Here is a 21,459-nt window from a genome sequence, read left to right as displayed (position 1 = left end):
CCTCAACCACATTGCATTGTCACGGTGGGGATAAAACGTCAGGGGTCTGCGGCGATGACGTTGACAGCATTTGTGTAATTACTCTCATTGCCAGAACCGGGAGACTTAAGTTGCAGGTTTGCAGGTTTATAGACTAATCTTTAATGAGGGAGAAGGAGTAGATGTAATTTTAAGGATCTTAACAAGGTAATTGAACTTTTTTTGTGGAAAAACCATATCAGACACAAATTATGATTCAAAGTAGAGTATTTTATGTACATCTTAAAATATGTCAGGAGGGGATCTTTAACTTCGACGTTACAAAGGACATTTTTACATTTATCTTGAGACTGACTACACTGACTGTGTTCACCTTTTTGTAGCCAGAGTGGTAAAGTACACATGAGACCCTCTCTGGTACAAGTGGATGAGAGCAGGAGAGAATAAGAGTGGAGTTAATGTCTCAGTGAAAGAGGCGAACAGTCTGAGTGGAAGAACAAAAACCGCCTGAGAGGACCAGAGAGAGATTTCAAAGGCCCTGGACGGAGAGAGCCACATCACAACACCAGCAGTGAAGAGCGAAGGATGGACGCATAGAAACAGACGAGGAAGAGGGGGGGCAGGATACACACACACACACACACACACACACAAAAACACATCTCTGAATAGCCAGAGTGGGAGAAATCAAGTGTTAGTGCAGATATGAGATAAAAAGTAACAAGTAGAGCGTGCGAGGCGTCAGCAGCAGATGGAGAATGTGCATCAGGAGGAGCATTGAGGGCAGCGGCAAGCAGAGAAAAAAAAACAAACCCCAGGGATGAATGTGAACATCTACAGTACAGTTAATGTTTGCTGGAAGTGTTTGCGGGTGTTTGTGGCGTATATTTACTGAGCCACTGTGGATGCTGAGAAATGTTCAAAGCCACATTGTGCGTGAGGGGGAGGAGAAAAAGGAAAAAGGGCAGAAGTGACCTTACGTGGCGGGGTCATTTTTGGAGGCTGGAGAAGAAAAAAAAAAGCATGCTGGACAAGCCCCTAATGATCACAACTTGAGCTCTTGCCTTTTTAATTACCCACCCAGGCCTGACTGAGTCTCACAAAGCTCTCCAGCCCCGAGAATGGAGTGGCGCAGATGGAACAAAAACAGGCCAATTCCTTGGGAAGGATGCCCTCTGAACCCAGCAGCTAATGCAGCCCCTGCTGCTCCAGCCTGTCATTATTGTTGTTGCAGAGGAGGAGGAAGATGGCACTCCAAAACAAGGCCACCACCGCTGAAGTCATGGTCCACAGGCCATGTGAGAAGAGCTTTGGTGGAGAGCTCCTCGGTGACGCCACCGCCTAAGCACCTTCAGCACAGACTGTAACTCTTATTAAGCATTTTAATCTGATCTGGAAAACAAGAGGCGCTAATGGCCGCCTCTTGTTGTAACATTTCGTCACAGACTCGAGAGCATTTAGGTTAGCAAAGATGGCGTCGCCTTTCAGCATGTGGGGCCGCCCCCCTCCCGCCCCTCTCAAGGTGCTGCGATGGCCTCAGGCCCCTGTCACTCATGTGGCTCATCAGTCAGCCTCATCTACAGAATCTGACTTTATCTTAATGAGCTGTTGTTATTCCAGTGAATGAATGGAGACTGCTTCCATTCAGAGAACAAGTTGAGCATTATCACATTAACACAGTTTCTCCTGATGTCTGTCTGTCCAGCAGGGAAAAATCTTTGAGAAATGTCCGCTTGTCCGTTGCCTTGATCCCATTCGGACTCCCAGACAAGACGGTGTGTCCTTGTCTGTATTGTCTGTGCTCTTCATTGCGTTTCCTATTGTCATATCACATTCCTGTGTGTAGAATGTGTGTGTGTGTGTGTGTGTGTGTTTGGAGGTGGGGGGCTTAATTCCAGACATCCTGCTCTTATTGTTGACCGCCCCAGGTCGACCGCTGCTCAACATGTCAGGCTGAAAGAGAACAAAATGGGGCCCGTGCCACTGAGAGCGATCAAACACACACACACACACACACACACACAATCACACACAGAAAAACACACTTCTAGGTCTGCTTCAATGTCTGAGGTGACATGTAAGAACATTCATTGCTAATGTAGACACGCAGTATTTGAAAAAAGTCGAATGTTGTACTTTTCTCAAGAATGAAATAATTCAATGAACACTTCTACAGATCACTGGATGTTCAGATCAGTTTGATGCTGAGTTTGATCGGTCTGCGACACACTGATCAATATTTTAAATGACTTCGTCCTCCTTAAGCTCAGTGTCTGAGTTCTGTGTGAAACAGAGGATTTTATACACAAATAGATATATTTTGAGATAAGAAAGTACATTTTCTCATTAAGCTAAAAGAAAAAAGGTGATATAATTGCAGCCCTGTGTTACTGGGTTGTTAAAAATAAAAAAAAATTTTGTGAAAAATGCAACAAAATCAGATTTGATGTATGAATGTTTTTTTTTAAAAAACACACTGAACAAATAACATGCTGACGATGTTACAAAAGCAACATTTTAATACTGACTTTTGCTGAAAAATCAAGCTTCTTCATCTTTTATTACATATCTTGTACACACTTCAAGCCTTTTTTTTTGCAGATATTCTGATATGACAGCTCACAAAACCTGTAACCAAGTAACGAAAGTTTGAATGACTGAAATTTACTGTCATCAAATAAGGGAAGCAAAACAACTGAATTACAGGCCCTGAGAACACAAGTGTTTATATCATCACCAGTCTCTCCAATATTGAATAACTGTCTGTTTTTCCCCAAACAGAAACAAATACACAACATTTAGGAAATAAAACCTTCATATGAACAAAATAAATGTGACAAATCAACATTTTATACACAATATCTAAAATAGCAAAAGTGCAAATAGGACACAATCAGTAACTGACAGCACATCCTGTCCCCTACATTCACTCCGAGATATCCTGTGCTACAGCTCCCTCTTGTGGTTTACATTGTGAAGGCACAGTTTTGCACAACATAAAACAAATGAAACCACCAGACCCGAGTCATAACAAAAGTAAATAAATTAGGTCCAGATATTCTGAGTCATTCGACCAATGAGTCAGGTTCTCCCCTTCCTCTGAAGGTTCAGGATTCCCTGAGGTTTATTTTTCTAAAAGTGCACAAGCTAAAAATGCTGAAAAACTGAGACAAAGAATAACTTGCTGAGACAGATGTGACTTTCTCTGCTTCCACAAATCATTTCAAGCTGTAAAAACTAAAGGTCCCATCTGCTCAAGACAGAAATATGTAAAATCAGCATTTTCAAAGTACCATAAACAAGTCAAGTTATCACTTTTCAGACCTCTTTCTGCAATCGGGGAATGATGGCCTTGCGATAAGTCCGTCTTTCAGAGATATTGCGTCTGACTTTGATCACAGTTGGAGCAGCCGTCTCCAGCTCCAAAGAAGGGCTGGAGTAGGCCCTTTTCAGCCCGCCTTCCTCGTCCTCCTCCTCGCCCGCAGAGTCTGCACACACGGCTTTATCAAACAGGCTCAGGTCTGTGGTGCTCAACGCGCTGTCATCTGTCTTATTCAAGCTCTTCCAGGCTTCTAGCATCTGGATGTAGATCTCATATCGACACATCTGTGGGGGTTTGAAGAAGAGATGCAGGAGACGCTCAAGAGATGCTCATCAGCAGTACAAACACTCATATACACACTCTCTAACTCACAACACCCTACTCTACCTCGTGCTGCAAGTACTCCGCTCTGACACGACGCTCCTCCAGCTCCTTGGCTTTGGCTTTCTTGCTCTCTGGTTGGTTCTCCTGCAGGTACAACAGGTCTGCTTTGAAGGACTCCAGCATTCTTGCATGAGACTGCAGCTGACGCTCCTGGACAGGAAGCAGGACAGAGAAACAGATAAGAAGGTTTCACGTAAATCAGTTTATGCAAATCCAAAGTTATTACCCCTGTCTCAAGAAGGAGACGTGAAGCAAGCAGGAAAGTTTACAGTACAGATGTGTATCATGGAAACTGTGCACAGTGTGATTAAGTGTAAGTGTATTATGATCATTAGTTAAACAGTAAAAATAAGCTTTTTCATTGCATTGTGACTTTAGATGTTCCATCATCACATGAATCAGCACATAAGTTATTTTTGACGTTTTTCATCAGAAAGGAGAAAAAAAAAGAGAAGTAGGATGACAGAGAGAGGAGATATGCACAACATCATAACAAGGAGGGGAAGACTTTTGAAAACAGTCATACTTGGTTTAAAAATAAATTTGATTCAGTAAAAACAATACTAATATACTGATACTAATACTAATACTGATAATGAAATCAAATACAGGTGGGAGTGTGTACCAGAGTCTGAACAGACTGTGAGGCGGGCAGGATCGGTCTGCAGAACCTCCTCTGGGAGCCGACAGCTGCAGGGAACGGAGGCGAGGAGTGAAGAGCCGAAACCAGGTTAATGCGGCTGATCCATGAATTCATCTCCACTTTGGATCTGAGAGGAAAACAAGCAGCACTGTGAGTGCCGAACACACACACGCGCACACACATAAATGAATATTCCAGCTGTGCTGCAACTTACGAGGCCTGAAAGAGGAAAACCCTCCAGTCAGCAGTCTGCAGACGGAAGACGTGCGGCTTCTTGGTGTAGTCGGCTGCCTGCTCTGCCAGGGAGTGGTGCACGCTCACCACTTCCTCATTAATCTGCTGATCCTTCCTATAATCATCCTGATACACACACACACACACACACAGAGACATAAGAGGAGTCATTACAGAAATATATTAACAATAATAAAATATATAAAATCATACTTGCATGAAGGTACAAAACCTTACTGACCTTCTGTAAGTAGAGGACCATTCCCTTTAGCACTCCACAGAAAGTCTTCCAGCTTCTCTTCCCCCACGGAGCTAAAACACACGAACCAGAACTTAACATCATTACAACTCAAATAGAAATTATTCAAATGCAGGATTCAACAACTGTTGCTGTCTACAGCATTATCAAAATGTCCAAGAAGTATCTCAACGATACAGAATATAATTAGTTGAAATTTTATTTGATTTCTTTATTTCTTTAACTAACACTAGTGCTAATCCAGTGTGTATTTCTTCTGGGAGTGAATAATGTTAACTACATTACCCAAAAAAAAATAATTTGCATGAAATGAAGATTAATTGAAACAAAAAGCAAATTAAATTAAACATTAAATCTCATTACACCACTGCCACATCTCGTTTGCTTTCTCAGACTACATCAACACTACGTTTTCATTTTAAAGATCTCCGACCACACAAGCATTTTAAAACTGTTTCAGAAATAATCTCCGTCCATACTAACACGCCCAAAAATGCATATCACATGACCATTCATGTACACTGGGCATGTGCGTATCCTTATTTTTACAGCAGTTTGTCTACTTTGTGGTTGGTTGCTTAGTTGTAGAAAATACTACAGAGGAAGAACAGCAATGAGCAACAGCGAAAAGTAAGATTTCTTTGCTGGGACCGACGACGAGATGGAAATGTTACTGAGGGTAACGCAAGTATAAGGCGTTCAAGGTGGTGGAAAACATAGATTGGGAGTTGACGAATCAGGGAAGGACACGTCAGGACTTTTCAAACTAAGAAGGGATCAGCGGCGTTTTCAAAAGTCTCAGTTTTAGAGGTATAGTAGTGTTGTGAGTAGTGTGGACGCTAGGCATACGTATTATTGTGGATGTAACCTCATTTTGACAGGTAAGACATGAGAGTTTTGCCTCCTGAGGTCAACTGTGGATTCAGAATTGATTCAGTCGATGAAAAAACTTCAATATTCCAAAATAGGGCTGTGTGATATGACCAAAATCTCATATCCCAGTAACGATACCCAATATAGCAACTTTTCTGTAAATTCAAAGAATAAATGGTCCGTCCATCTTTTGCACGGACTAAATTAAATTACTCTTATTGGCTTTTTACTTGTGGAGCTTTTATTGCACTTAAAGTAACGAGTATAGTTGTCGTCAACTCGAGTACTTCACCTAGTTCACCGTGCTGCACACACACGGAGGGCTCACAGTGAACCATCAGTTAAATCGACTAATTGTTTCAGCTCTAAAGTTAAGCGTTTAACTAGGGCAGATGAAACTAGCACAGCCATAAATGACAGCAAAACGCAGCAGAGACTCTCACACTGACCTGAAATGAAATGAGTGCACATAAATTAGGTAAATAACATCAATAAAGATTGTCTCTACTGTGTTTTGCTGTCATTTATGGTCGTGCTAGTTTCCTCTGGTCTCTGTGGTTCACTGCGAACAGGCCTGAGCAGTCTGTGTATGTGCAGCGCAGCAGAGGAGAGACAGACAGAGCTGGAGAGCTGACGACAACTAAACTCGTTACGTTACTGTAAGTACAATAAAAGCTTTGTGAGTAAAAAGCCAAGAACAGTAATTTATCAATGTAATCCGCGTAAAAGACAGACAGACTCCAAATGACGAAAAATATTAGTGTAAAGAAGGTGATTTGTGACACAACGAAACGTTTTTCTCTCGTCACACGATACCGTCATATCGCACAGCCCTATTCCAAAATAATTTTATTTAGTAAAACTAAGTGTTCTCTTTTGAAATAAAAATTTTGGGTAAAATTGTAGCTTTACTGACTATATTCTTGATATTTTCTGTTGCCAGCGGCCCGTATTTTTACAGCCATGTTGCAATACACATCCTCCTCTTCAGACGCCATAGCAAAGCCAAACATCAGAAATAAAAAACATCATTCTAATGTTTTCTTTCTGCACATAAACCCACACCAAACCCCGTCTGAGATGATATCCAACATCGGTTTAGATTTTTTAACGTCACATTAACTAAATCACAGACTCTGCCTTCAAATAAATTACCGTCCTTAAAGGCGAGACAGAACATAGCTGACAAACACATAATCCATTTGTTGTTGCGTCTCACTCACTGCGTTTGCCGTCGATATCGGCGTGGAGCTTTCTCTGCAGGAAACCCTGTTTGACCACTGAGGCCTTCTTGTCATGTGGAACATCCTGGAAGGGGTTACTCTTTGACCGCAGCGTTGCGTCATCTGTGCCGTCCTCTGAAAACACGGAGCTCTTCAGCTCCTCCTCATCACTTTAGCACGCAAAGGAAAATGATTATGTGTGAGATTATATATGTGAGGGATGTGATAAGAGAGAGGGAGAGGAAAATCAAGTTTCAAGGTGAAAATGAAAACCGTCCACTTACACAGCCCATTCCAGTGGTTCACTCTTAATGGAATTGTAAAGACTCTGAAATGCAGATGGAGAAGAGAAAGTTTAATAATCTTTCCACCTACTTGGACTTGGCTTTGCTCATTTAAATGTGTCTAAATATATCAACTAAAGCCTTACTTTCAGGAGGTCTTTGCTGTAGTTTTCCCCATCATTCATCCCATCCAGGTTGGACACAAACTTAGAGGAGGACATGCATTTTCCTACATTCTGTTAAAACACACAAAACATGCGGTTAACGAAATGACTCACGCACACATACAAATCACCTGGTAATAAAATGCCATGTCAAAACAAGATTTAAGATGTCATTACTCATTTCTGTTACAGTCATAAATGTTTCCCCACCTGTCCATGCAAGTCAGTGTTGAGAAGCATCAAAGCACATGTGAGAGCCAACACAGCCTCTGAGGATGTAAAAAAAAAAAAAAAAAAAAAAAAGAGGTAAAATGACACATGCATCTTGTCACATGTGAGCACACACTGCCGTATCTCTGAACAGGAAACAATATCGGGTAAAAAGTAAAGAGATCCTCACCTGAAGAGGAAAAGGCGTCCGGGTTGCACTGATGGAAGCGGCAGGAGAAATGCTGCAGCACTCGCTCTCTCTCCTGGGTCTCTCCTATCAGTATAACCACTTTCAGAAAAGACCTGAGAGAAGGAAACCGAAAGAGAATAAAACATTTATGAGCCTTCTGAGATGTCGCTGCATGCAACCCAAGCTCCACCTCTGTAACTCTTACCTCAAGGCATGATCCAGAGTTTGCCCGGTGAAGTCAAAAAATTTGAGGTATTCCTCTCCGACAGAGCGACTGAAGTCATTACTGCAGAGAGAAAAAAACATCCACTTATCACCATTTTAATTCTTAGAAATGACAATCAGTTTTATATTAATCTAAAGAAGTTCTGTTTCAAAATTCAAGTATAGCTCATGTTTAACTCAGTATCTTGATATTAATAATGGGACAATATTTGGGGATGATTATTAGAGCTTTAATGCCTCGTTTAATTTGAACCGGTGACAAAGGAGGAGGAGGATGTGGTCTGGATAAAAAAAATCATGAGACGTCTTGAATCTGATGGCAATAGAGGAATTCTGTTTATTTCACAAACTGTCAAAAAGTTTAACTGTAATGTGAATTTTAAGAACAGAGAAGGACTTTTTTTTAGCTAATGTATCCAAATGTGATGACAACTATAACCAAAATAACATGATGACATGTACAGCAGTCCTGTATCACAAATTAAAGGGGGATTTCAGCGATTTAGTGTTGCACTTACATAAAATTGTGGAACTATTAAACAGATTTTAAATTGTATCTCTCCCTGGCTCCATGCCCACATCTTTCTTTCAGCCTCAACACTTCTAATTTGTTAAACAGACTTTCTGTGAAAAAATGTGGAAAAACTCCAAGCCCACTTCGAGATAAGCAGGCAGAAGATAAGCATCACCGGGGTTATTTTCTCAGACGTTAGAAAGCTCCTCCAAAACCACAGAGGACATTTAACAACTGCTTTAATAGGCTGAGCTATGACAGGTAAACTGATTGTAACGTGTAAAACCTGGTGAGTACCTCATAAATGTTATATCAGTATGCAGTATCCATAGCAGCCTCTGTGACAGTGTTTTCGATGATGCTCTGCTTGACATTTACACACATCTGCACCAGTTTCTTTCTACGGCAGCAGAAAAACTGTCTGCTGCTGCAGCTTTGCTCATAACACCAAAAACCAAAAAAATGAAACATATAAAATGTGTGCTTACTCTTTGTCTATGTGCTTCACCACATCTACACGTTGGATCCCGTCCAGCTTATGGAGCCGCTCAGCAAGGCGACGGGCCATGTCTTTCTCCATATCACCTCCATTCATATGGGGCACCGCTGTCTCTGTGGGTTTGGGTTGCTCACCGTTTGCCAAAACTGTTCCTCCCACTTCTTCAGCCTGATTAGATGTCTTCTGATTTAACTCAGCCTCTGCTGTCTGCTGTGCAACCTCTGTTTCAGTAGACAGCTGTTTTGTTATTTCTGACTCATCTGTCTTGTCTGGTTCCACAAACTGCTCCGAAAGTGCTGGCTGAGACAAGTCGGTCGTTTGCAGCGACTGCTCATTCTGCTCTGATGGCTCCGTCTGTTCTTGCTGCTCTGCCACTTCAGGGTCTTTTGCTTCGACACAAACTGTCTGCTCTAACTGAGTGGAGTCGTCTACCTGGTCAGAATTTCCAGTTTGGGCTGACTGTTCTGTTGTTTCCATTTGTGGTGACTCTTCCAGATGTTGCGACTGGTCAGACTCTTCACAGTGCTGCTCCTCTGCCTGGATCTGCTCAGACTCTTCAGTTAACGTGAGCTGCTCGGACTCTGTGTGTTCAGGCTGCACTGTCGGCTCTACCTCCTGTGGAGTCGTTTGGTCACAATCTTGTTGCTCTGAACAACCTGTACTCTCCGGTTTTTCAGTCAGCTCTGGTATCTCTTGAGAGTTTTCTATCCTCTCTGCATTATCTGCCTCCTGTATCGATGGTTCTTCGTTGTTGTCCTGTTGTTGAGCAGCCTCTAACTGTTCAGGGTCCACCTCCTCATCTACATCTTCGCACATTTCTGGCTCTTCAGTCTGACTTGCAGGATCTTCATGTGACTGTTCTATTACCTCTATGTCCTCTTCAGTCCCAGAGTGCAGACTTTCCTCCGAAATATCTGACTGTTGCAAATTAATTAGCTTATCTGGGTTTAAGGTTAGTCCAGTATTGTCAGTTGGTTGCGGCTCTATAGGAGCCTCCCTACAAAATGAATATACGCAATGTAGTTAATGTTATATGGCATGTATTTAACATGATGAAAGCACAGAAAGTCCATGATACTCACACATCATTCAGACAGCTAACAGTGTTTTCCTCTCCACTTTCTTCATTACAGGACAAGTTTGTCTCACTTGGCTCCTCTTCAACCACGCCTCCTTCCTCCCTGTCTTCTTCAGTCTTGACACTATTAACCGAAGTTTTCTCTTCCTCTGAGTCTGTCTCACTAGACAGAACGTCTAGATCCTGTTGTGCTTCTGGTCTTAAATCTATAATACTGTCCGCGTCATCCTCCGAGCTTTCGATATCCTCAAGAATATCAATTAAGTCCACAGTTTCAACGGCGTCTGACGCATCTGAGTGTCCTTGCTCTTCTTCTGAATCTGTCCTTAGAGGGATATCTGGAGGATCTTACAGAAACAGGTGAACATGACAGTTAAGCAGTTAAACCAAAACTCATTTCTAATTTACATAAACAGGCCAGAATTACACAAAACTACAAAAGAATCATGAATGTTATTCTCAAATAACAGCAAGCAACTACGATAGAAACATGTGCTATTTAATTAAAATGTGTTGCGCTGAGTATTACGTACCACTGTTGCCATCTAACAGCTCATGCGTTGAGTCTTCCTTTTCCTGTGTTGCTGCCTCTTGCACATCTACAGCATCACATGGCTGGAAATTGCAACACAGGGCATCGATCATGAACTTTCATGAAAGTTGTGTGAGAAAACTTGTGATTGCCGGTGGTATCATGAGTAAGAGGCTGCCCTCTGAGCCTCATCTGAGCGACGTTATTTCCGCACTATTCCTCCCACGTCTGCTAAACTTATTACATTAACCTACACATGAAGATCTAAACAGATAAAGACTTGAGGTGGCGAGGCCCAAGTCAAGTCTACACTCAGTGAAAGATGGGCTGATGACACAGGAAATTGTAGCTAAAGGTGTTTATACACACAGAAATAGACAGAATTCCAGGCACCCTGGTGGCCTCATGGTTAAGGCGAATACCACAAAACCACAACATCCACACTTCAACTCCTTGCCAAGGGACCTACACTGTATGTCATACCCCTCTTTCTCTCGCCCTACATTTTCTGTCTCTACACTGTCTGTCAAATTAGGGCAACAGCCTGAAAAAATCATCTTCAAAAAATAAATAGACCAAATTCTAAAGAACAGCAGCACTACATGACATCTCTTCCTGCCTCTCTTCACACACAGTACATACCTCAGAGCCATTTCCAGCGAATTCTTGATCTGAGTTCAGAAAAAGCCACGATTCACTCCCATCCTGCTCCTCTCGGTCCTCTTGTGTTAAAAGCTCAGCATTAACGTCTTGAGATTGCTGAAGTGACGGGGAAGTGGTGTCTCTACTCATCACACTGCCAGAGTCCAGCTCATTGGCTAAGCTGCTGTCAATTATGAGAGAGGGCGTCTCTGAGGCAGTATCGGGCATGTCCCACTGCACTGTGGCAAAGGAAAGTGGAGCAGTGGTAATGCTCATGGGGCGCACCGGCCATATTATTTGCTCCCACTGCTCAGGCTCCTCAACATTCTCCTGCTCAGCCTCCTCAGGATTCTCCTGTCCAGCCTCCTCAACATTCTCCTGCTCAGCCTCCTCAGGATTCTCCTGTCCAGCCTCCTCAAGATTCTCCTGTCCAGCCTCCTCAGGACTCTCCTGTCCTCCCTTTAGAGAGACATGAAGCTGTTCTGTCCCGTGTTCCTCATTTATCTGCACCTCTGACACAATAGCCTCCTGTTCTCCATTGATGTATGGGTGGTCTGTAGAGGTATATGAGTCTTGCTGAGGCTGTTGAAGGACTGAATCTGTAATATCTGGCAGAGAGGAGCTCAAATTTTCTTCCTCCATGAGCGTCTCCCTCAGTCAGTGTAGCTGTCGGGGTGTTTGTGGGTGAAAGATGTTGTAGCTGTAAATGCTGTCAGGCTACAAAATGTCCTCCTCTGCTGTAAGAAGGATGATCATCTTGTAAGGTCACATAAATGTAAGATCCTGAAGTGTGATACCGACTCCAATAGCCCCATTCACAGATCTGTGACAAAAGAAAACATGTTAACCAACAAATGTTAAAAAATATTTAACCACACCCACCTCTGAAGCAACCTGACAAGCTCTTCCCTTGAATTTTCAGTCAGACACATGTGGCTGGAAAAGCCTGAAGTTGTATTACAACAAAATAAAATAAAGTGGTTCATCATGATCTATTTAAATGCTAGATTTAAAAAAAAACAAGTTGGGCGAATCTCCAGGAGTAACATCTGATTAGCTGATAGACAAAAAAGCCATTCATAAGACTCTACTATACTTGATTGTAGAGCAGTATTGATAATTCAGAAATGGGCTGTCTAAACAGTGGCTCTATTTTTTTCTGTTCATCTGTGATAAAGAGTAAATTTAACACATTACACATTACACATCACCCTGCAAAAGCAAAACTGACATAAAATCATTCATACAGAACATGTAGCACAAAAATACTACACACACTCACCACCATAATCCTGTCTGCAGAAAGTTTTTGTCTGTTTTTTATTCCATGCTGTTCATTTGACTCGTTTTCTTAATTATTTTTTGGCGTAGACTCACAGATGCACAGTGCAATGACTTAAATGCAATGACTGAAATCTTACCAGACGCACATTTCTACTTCCTGACCACAGACAAAGAAAATCATTCGAGCAAGCGAGAGAGGCAGAAGGAAAGAGAGGCAGATAGAGGTGTTTGATGCGGATTGAGAGGGTGGGGCTGAGGAGTTGTTTCTGGTGTGCAGTTTAACTGTCTGCGTCCTATGTTTATCATATTATCGCCACGCCGCACTGTGACCCTGGCTGATGGATAAGACCGTGGAAGAGTCAAAACATGTGTTCACATCATGTTGCCATCACAAAGCGAGGACATCTCTCCGAACAATGCCAAGGCCAGAAAAAGAACATTAACAAAAAAAATTATAATCCCTGCTTGTACTGTGATAAATACATATTCTGACTGCTGCAGTTTGAACTCACCTTCATCTACAACTCCCTTTCTGTTACACTTTTTTTTATATATCTCTCGCTCTATCTTCATAATTCACGTCATGCAACCAACATCCGGGACAGACCTTGACCACATTTCCTGTGTGGGTGCTCACTTCTCAGTTCCTGTAAGGGTGCAAAGAGTGCTTCGTGTTCGAGAGTTATCCGAGACTAACAACGACAATCAACTGTAAATGAATCAGTGAGGAACTAAAAAAAAAAAGTGGAGATACTGTAAATTAAATTCTATTAAACATTTGAAATCCAGTATTATCTTTCTAGAGGTTTTCAAGTTGGCTGAATTTAAAATTATTTGGACCCTTCTGTCATTATACAGTACTGATTACATTTAATTATATAAAAAATAGTGTTTCACATGATCACACAGTTAATCTTCTCTGTGTGATGTTATCCTTGGTGCCATTGTTGATGATAAAAACTGTAGAAAAAAAATACACAGATGACTGCAAAGAGTTCCATAAAGAAACACTTTTTCAGCCTCCTCAAATAGAAGACAAGAATAAATTAGGATATTTTCAGCCAAATCTAATATAATCCAGATGCACTGCAGATTACCCTAAATGGAAAATACCAAGAGAAGTTTCTTACAATACATAGGAAGTTTATACTGCACATCATAGCCTTAAGGGGATGTTAACACAATAATAAGGAGAAGTACAAATTCTAAAAAAAAAAACATATAACAGAGAAGAAAAAAATAAATAGGGGAACATCACTAAACTAGTTGAAGTGAAAGTTCTGAAAGAGCGAATGAATGTGTGCATGTATATAATAATAGAATCTGTCAATAGAGGATACACACTGCTTAGTATGTCATTCATTACCACCAGTGAACATGGCGCACACATTAATTTCAACATTTTCAAGCCTCAAAGAACAAAACGATCTCATTAAAAGGAATCTTTTCAACTGTGAAGCATGACTTACCACCCTTCAGGCTCTCTGCAGCAACATCATATGATCAGCCAGCTTGTGAGGTTTTAAGTCAGGTCTTGTGGGAGGGAGAGACACACAACTCTGTTGCACTGTCAAAGAGCACTGCCTTCTCATTCACTCGCACACATACATACACACAAGCATACAATTACCCCCTCAGTTGATTGTGTCTGAACCTGCTGCGCACAACAAACAAGCCTCACATCCACACTCTCTTTAAGCCAGGCAGCTTTTTAGTCTGTGGTGTCGCATACACAATACATGCAAGTCACAAGTCCTAGTCTGGACCCGGTCCTCTTCCTTCTTTGTGCTTCCTGTCCATTTTGAATAGATCAAGATCAGACTTCCGTCTCCCCCTCCGTCTTGCTCGTCTCTCTGCAGATTCAGCTAGGAGAGAAAAAGGGGAGAATTCAGAGGAGGGATAAAAGGAGAAAGCTGCTGAGTTGCAGCAAAGAGGAAGAAAAGACCCTTTGTGATTGGCAGATGACTCAGGAGCTCAAAGACACCTGAGAGGCCTCAGTCTACACCCACTGCCCTGAGGGCAATGCAAGCAAATACCAGTCAGGTGAGGGGAGTGGCTCAACTTCATTCCTGCAAATGACAACAGCAGGAAAGATGTGGTAAAACCAGAAGGCATCCAGATTCAGTGTGCACAAATCATCAGACTTGCAAATAGTTTTGTCACTTTCTTGGCTGAGTTTCTGGCTGTCAGGTAGGAAAGTCTATTGTCCTGGGTAATGAAACTGTTTTTTAGGCTTAACGTTACCTATAAGAACAAGGCAGCATTCTACTTTTAATACTCATTTTCCTTCTATTTTTATTTGAACTTGTTTCTTTAGTAATGTCTTTATGTGTTTCATTGACGTAACCTATTTAAATTGTAAGTTTTATTTAAATTGGAAATGGCTTTAGCATTATATTTTTAGTATTACTGATTGTATTATTGATTGCATCATTAACTGGAGTTAGAATCGTTCAATTGATTAGCGGTTAGCATCATTTGCAAAAGCATTATGATCCTATTAGCACCGGCGTTTCGCATTTTAATATAACGCTAATTATCGTTAGCGTTTCAGTTATTTTTTTGTCGTTAACTACAGAGTATTAGCACATTAAGTAATATTATGTAACATCAACATTCATTCAATCATTATGTATCATGAGCATGCTTGTTAGTAGCGTTTTCAACTTTAGTGCTAGTTAGCATCAGTGTCATTAGCATGAATAGCATTAAGATAACCGTTGCTATTAAAGTATTAGCATTACCGTTACTTAGCATTTATGTGAGCATCCTGGCAGTTGTAAGTTAGTTGCTTCTAGCTAGCAGTTGTAGTAGCTAATATAGTAGTAGTGATACTAGTGGTGTTAGTGGTAGTAACCCAATAGTGCTGCTATACTTTTCCAGTTTTTCTTGTTGTTATTTACACACTATTTTAACACCATGGTGGTTATTTGTGTAACTAAACGTCTCACAGTAACGTTAGCTAAGGCCCCGGCTAGTCTAACGTTGCACTCCACACCAGCAGCGGCGCTGCAGAGCTGCGCGCCGCCAGCAAAACAACACCAGCTTCTCCTCGTCGTCACTTTCGAGCGACTGTCACACCGCTTTGTCTGTTCCGCACACGGCAGCAGAGCAGCACACACCCTCTTTTTTGTCCAGATAGTTTCAGCTGTGCACAAACCACCTGGTGAGGTTTCCACAGCCGCAGCCGCTCGGTCTAACATGGCCAACGATCTGAAAATGCTCCTGGAGTCTTCACTGAATGAGATCTTTAAAGCGACAGTGAGCGACATTCTGGACTCAGTGGACAGGACCCTGTCCGAGTACCAGGGCAAAATACAGAGGATCGAGTCCGAAAATGAGGGCCTGAGACGGCTGCTGTTTGCAGAGAAGAGCGCGGCGGAGTCTGCTGCTAGAGGTACGATGGCCGGTGTATCGGTGTAACGAGTGACCGTGTTACCTTGTGACTTTCGGCCGAATGGTTGCTCGTAGTGACCATAGAGTCAATAGTGACGGCAGCTGTTGAAAACACGAACAGAACACGTACCTGTCCTCTTAAAAGCCTGTAATTTGACCTCAGTTATTTTAAAATACATAGTTAACTGTGATTAATATCTACGCCAACCACTGCGAGAGTTAAATTGTGCTCAGCAAGAAGCATTCACCTCTCATAGTGTTTTTTATAATGTGGGAAACAAAACGTAGCCTACCTTGGGATTTTATACTTTAATTCTCAGTCGGAAAGTAGCTCATATTCAACCAATTAACCTGTATAATGTTAAATTCCTCATTAGACGCTAGCTGCTCTGCTAATCTATATGTTTCCCTACATTAAAAGTAGCTACAAGAGATGTGAATGCTTCTTGTACATCATGTATGACAAAAAGGACCAGACGAATATATACTGTATTGAATATTCAATAATTTAAGACTTTTCAACAGCTGCCGTCACCACGACAACCGTGGACGCATCTGGCTAAAAGTCACCAGTTAACACGGTCACTCGTTAAACCGTAACACCTACACTCGGTAAATATTGGAGCATGTCTGTGTTTGTTGTCCACTGTAGCTTCATGTGGTCACTGACCTTTTGTTCAAGCAGCCCCAGCAGTGACAACAAACTGTGCCTGTTTGTATGTGTGTTTACTAGACTTAAAGATCCCCTCCAGACATGTATGTAAAGCAGACTGCTTTGAAAAATAATGTGTGTCTGATATAGTTTTTCCACAAAAAAGTTAAATTCGTATTGTTAATATCCTTAAAATGATATCTGTTCCTTCTTCTTCATTAAAATGACAGAATCTATAAATATGTAAATATATTTAATCTCAAATATTTTGCTGTTGAACACAGGATGTCTCCTACTTCACTGTAAAGTTCATTCTCAGTGTTTGTGCACTGCAGGCTTCAAATTTCTACATCACATTTGTGTAAATATTGGACCAGGATTGGACCAAATTGGACCCTTAAAATTTGATTATCCATGAGCACAGAGAAACTTTCCACTTTTAGCAGATAAACAGCCTTCTAGTTTCAAATTCTGCACATACATCATTCTACACAGTGAAGCTTAAACATTCAACTGTAGGAACAAGAAGCGAAACACATTTTTGAGTGGAGAGGGGCTTTAAATAAAAAGTAGCAATATGACAGTAAAAAAAGCAGAAGACCACAAGCAGACGTAAACAATGCAGGTTTCAGCACATTCAAAACTGGGTGTTGCAAATGTTTATGAAGCAGTATATGCCTGATCACTTTGTAATACAGTAATGACTATAGTGTAATGTAATACCATTGTTATCACAATGCAACACAGACAATTTTACATACACAGTGCATCAAAACATGTATGAGTTTCAGTGTTTCATAGATAGTTGATGAATCAGCGTCTGCTACACTGTCAGTTTGAGCCTGACTAAAACAACACACACAGCAGCAAAATATGTGTCAATCCATTTATGTCAGACAGACATAATCTGTTTATCTTAAAATGTAAACTTAACACTTAGCTCTTCAGCCTGGATTTAGACTACAATCCTTTATGGCCACTATTTATTTTGTTCACTTACTTTATTGTATTAGTGTTTTTAAGTGTTTTCTTCTCTCCGTCTAAATTAATGCTACTGTTGCTTTGTGTCTGTGCTGGATGTGCTAGATTGCAACAAGATGTATCTATATGTTGTGTTTACAGATTGTTCTGCTGCCACCAAAGTGGCCAAAAATCAATTAATGCAGCTTGAAATTATAATGAGCCTATACTCAAGTCAGATGACTTATAGTCAGTTAAATTTGTTTTGTTGTTTTGTTGTCTTACATATTACTATGTAAGACTCTAAATTACACTCGGTGCATTTTGTTCATTATGTTGGCCTTTAATTTTCACAGATGTACACAAACAAGATGCCGCTGAAAACTGTGCAACCTCAGAATGGAGCAATCTTTCCATCAGCTCCTCCCAGGGCATGTTCGCCACATCAATATGCAGCAGTGACAAGAAGAGCTCCAGGAGGAGGCACAAAGACAAGATGAGGGAGCGTGTATCCTCTGCTTCTTTTGTGCTGCAGACTAATCACATAGCAGAACAACCATGTGTGAACACGTCAGAGGTAGGTTTGTCCACCCAAACCTTGATATCCATAAAAACGGAGCCTGACCTGGATGACAGCGGCGCTATGGACCTCTCCCAGCCTTCATCCCTTCTCAATCTGACAATGAAGCACATAAAAACCGAGAGCACAGAGGTCAGTTACGACAGTTGTGATGCATATGCACCTCTGCCGCCATCTTCAGGCGTTGGACAGGATTCCAGAGATAGTGACAATGCTGTTAAAGTCACCATTGTTTCTGACAGCTACATGGTGAAGGATGAGGATGGACACTTTATTAAGACAGAGGAAGAGGAGCAGAATGGGGTCTTGCAGTATGGTGACGATGACAAATCAGAGAGGCATGCATTGACATATTACACTGAATCAGAAATTGATCCTGAGGGAACGAGCCGACAGGTTGTGAAGCCAGAAGTAAAAAGGCAGGAGGAAAATAATTCACCTGCTGTTCCTGCAGATGAGTTTTTGGAGATTTGTGACAACTTTTTGCGCTGTCCCATCTGTCCCAAAACATTTAGTCAAGCAAACTCGCTTAACATCCACATCAAGACTCACAGCAGTGAGAAGGCCCACTGCTGCAGCTACTGTGGCAAACGCTTTAGCCGGGCTGACCTCCTCAAATCCCACAAGCGTACCCACACAGGAGAAAGGCCCTATAGCTGCAACATCTGCACTAAAACATACGCACATCCAAGTCAGCTCAGGATACACAAACGCATCCACACTGGAGAGAAGCCGTATTCCTGCTCCCACTGCGCAAAGCGCTTTAACGAGCACAACCAGCTCAAGGTCCACTTGCGGACTCACACTGGGGAGAGGCCTTACAGTTGCCAGGAGTGCGGCAAAACTTTCAGTAATGCAGGAAACCTGCGTATACATGAGAGGATCCACACTGGGGAGAAGCCATACTGCTGCGCTCAGTGTGGGAAACGGTTCAATGGCTTGGGTGACCTCAAAACACATTACAGGATTCACACTGGAGAGAGGCCCTACAGCTGTGAGCTGTGTAAGAAGACTTTCAGCCAGGCAGGCCACCTCACCATACACATGCGGATGCACACAGGAGAAAGACCCTACAGCTGCAAAGAGTGTGGCAAGAAGTTCACGGTGGCCAGCAGCCTTAAACTGCACCAGAGGACTCACACAGGAGAGAAGGAGTACAGCTGCTCGTACTGCAGCAAGAGCTTCAGCAGGTCAGGCCACCTGAAGCGACACGAGCTGGTCCACACCAAAGAGAAGGTCTTCCTCTGCAGCCTGTGTGGCAAGACCTACACTGACCAATCCTCCCTTAAAAAGCACCTAAAGATGCACGCAGCCAAGGAGCAGAAAGCTCAGAGCGAGGCTGAAACAAACCCAGTCAGACCTTCAGGTTCTGAGACACTTTTTCGACACTGTTAAAAATTCCTTGGAGATGAATAATATAGAAGCTGCTGCAATAGGAGTACCCACACACAGAGTTAGAGCTCCCGTCAATTTTATTGGCTGGTTTTGTCAGGTAGGTTTGCCTGAGGAAGACCTGTAGTAGGTCAAAATGTTGCTAATAAAATTAAAGGAAGCTGTGATTCTTGTGTGCAGATACTCCTTGTATTGCAATTTAATTGATTTTTGTATCCAGCACCTAACCCACTGAGGTTTTGTGCACGTGCACATGACTACTTTGATTTGTGATATAAAAGCTGTATGTGGTTTTACAAAAATATGAAATAATCTTAAATCAAGGTCCACTTACTAGATTTCCTTTTTTTTTAGCTTTCAACCACATCTTATGGCTTACATCAGCAGATGGAGTTTGCTCATTTGTCAAACACAACTCTAGTCTCACCCTGCCCTATTCATACCCCCCCATATACACCCAATTGTTATTAATGTCACAAATGACAACTGAGCAAACTCTGTTCAAGGATGTAGTGGTTGGTGAAACCAAAAACAAAAAGGCAAGGGGTTGCGTTGGTGGGGGCGGGTTGCTTCAGACGCCTCTGAGATAATGAAATACAATAAGTGAGTTACATTAGAGTAACTGATCAATGATTTCAAAGGCACATCAGACTGACTAGTTTATAATATTATGAAGAATGAATTTACAATTCTAGAAAGTTGTGGCAATCGTTTTAAACAGTACGAACACAGCATTTACATTACAAAGCAACCTACCAGGAATGTGTGCTTGCACGTATTTGATTGGCCAACACAGCACCTTGCTGGATGACCCAGGCTCAGTGCCAGAGCTGTCAATGGGGTGTCCCCTTTAAATGAATGAGGAAGGGGAGTTTTTTCACACTGCTGTCTGAATGTGACCTAAAAGGTTGTACGCTGTGGTTGAAAGCTTCAGAAAAAAACCTGTAAGTGGACCTTGAGTGAAGATAATTTGTGAAACTACTGTTCCCACGGTCACAAATGAACTTTCACACTCAAACCTCTATGTGATGTTTGTGGTACAGTGCAATACACCGTTATATTGCTGTGATATAATAGGTCAACATATTTACCAATAGTGTATGATAAATTATTTAAATTTTATTGATAAACTCTAATATTCTCCGTGTAGTCTTCCCTCTCACAACAATGTAAGAGTTAAAGACAGAAGATGGGACCCTAAAAGAACAAGTTCTTTTAAACTTGCTACAGATTTCCAAAATGTTGGTGATACATTTTGCAAGAAAAGACATTTTCATACATCCAATGAAGTGTTTTTGAGGAAGTTACTAAATCCCAGATCCAGTTTTCTGTTCTGCAACTATTCCTGACCTTTGAACTCTCTGTAAAGACGACAAAAGTTCCCCCACAAGTTTTCATTAAATAACAACAATGTTGTTTTCGAATAAAATTGCTTCTACACACATTTATACACTTTGTAGTAGCCAGAGGTTTAGAAGTGTGTGCTCCACCAGATATTCTCAGTGCAGATTATTAATATAATGCTGTATATAGCTTTAACTCTACAGTCAGCGGTTGGATCCATTGACTTGACAAGAATGCATTAATGTAATAATGTTGCTGAAAATTATTTTAGTGCACATATTCAGTACTAATTGACCAGCTTTCAATAGAAAATCAATTATTGTTTTGGAAGCCGTACTGATCTCAAAGAATGTCGAGCTTCTAGATTTGTTGTAGGTTGTTCACTGTACTACCAGGAAATGTGTCCTGACATTAATTATGACACACAGGAGTAAAAGTTCTTGTTTTGATGATACGGCTACTGTTTGTTGTGGCAACTGGTTGATATACCTGCATAGCAATTAAACTGAGTGTTTGCTACTAGGAGGTCATTGTGACTTAGTTTTGTGCAATTTGTGTCTCAAAAATAAAGAGAGCAGTAATCCAATATATTTTCA

At 41.5% G+C, this 21,459-nt stretch overlaps 2 protein-coding genes across 7 annotated transcripts; one reads left to right on the top strand and one right to left on the bottom strand.

Moving 5' to 3' along the window:
* Positions 1 to 2,469: 2,469 nt before the first annotated feature.
* LOC122968103 (PH and SEC7 domain-containing protein 3) lies at positions 2,470 to 15,648 on the bottom strand. 5 transcript variants are annotated; one of them, XM_044333050.1, is made up of 18 exons: positions 14,009 to 15,648; positions 13,052 to 13,186; positions 11,619 to 12,078; positions 11,256 to 11,570; positions 10,615 to 10,696; positions 10,086 to 10,428; positions 8,993 to 10,000; positions 7,971 to 8,051; positions 7,766 to 7,878; positions 7,576 to 7,634; positions 7,348 to 7,437; positions 7,202 to 7,245; positions 6,918 to 7,087; positions 4,804 to 4,874; positions 4,543 to 4,688; positions 4,311 to 4,455; positions 3,689 to 3,835; positions 2,470 to 3,585 (listed from the first exon to the last, which is right to left on the bottom strand). In XM_044333050.1, the coding sequence occupies exons 3-18, from the start codon at positions 11,895 to 11,897 to the stop codon at positions 3,298 to 3,300; spliced, it is 3,381 nt and encodes a 1,126-aa protein (XP_044188985.1). In that variant the 5' UTR covers positions 11,898 to 12,078; positions 13,052 to 13,186; positions 14,009 to 15,648; the 3' UTR covers positions 2,470 to 3,297. The 5 variants fall into 5 exon arrangements, with proteins under 5 accessions (XP_044188985.1, XP_044188983.1, XP_044188982.1 ...); XM_044333048.1 differs by having other exon boundaries at positions 11,256 to 12,078; positions 14,009 to 14,072; positions 14,272 to 15,648; XM_044333047.1 differs by having other exon boundaries at positions 11,256 to 12,078; positions 14,009 to 14,404; positions 14,524 to 15,648.
* LOC122968104 (zinc finger protein 771) lies at positions 14,648 to 21,451 on the top strand. Of its 2 annotated transcripts, XM_044333051.1 has the most exons (3): positions 14,648 to 14,729; positions 15,678 to 15,936; positions 17,904 to 21,451. In XM_044333051.1, the coding sequence occupies exons 2-3, from the start codon at positions 15,741 to 15,743 to the stop codon at positions 19,520 to 19,522; spliced, it is 1,815 nt and encodes a 604-aa protein (XP_044188986.1). In that variant the 5' UTR covers positions 14,648 to 14,729; positions 15,678 to 15,740; the 3' UTR covers positions 19,523 to 21,451. The 2 variants fall into 2 exon arrangements, with proteins under 2 accessions (XP_044188986.1, XP_044188987.1); XM_044333052.1 differs by lacking the exon at positions 15,678 to 15,936 and having other exon boundaries at positions 14,650 to 14,729.
* Positions 21,452 to 21,459: the final 8 nt, after the last annotated feature.

The sequence above is a fragment of the Thunnus albacares genome, chromosome 18, assembly GCF_914725855.1.
Source record: "Thunnus albacares chromosome 18, fThuAlb1.1, whole genome shotgun sequence".
Classification (NCBI taxonomy): domain Eukaryota; kingdom Metazoa; phylum Chordata; class Actinopteri; order Scombriformes; family Scombridae; genus Thunnus; species Thunnus albacares.
Note: the sequence above shows the minus strand (reverse complement) of the source record. Positions and strands in the feature narration are given on the sequence as shown.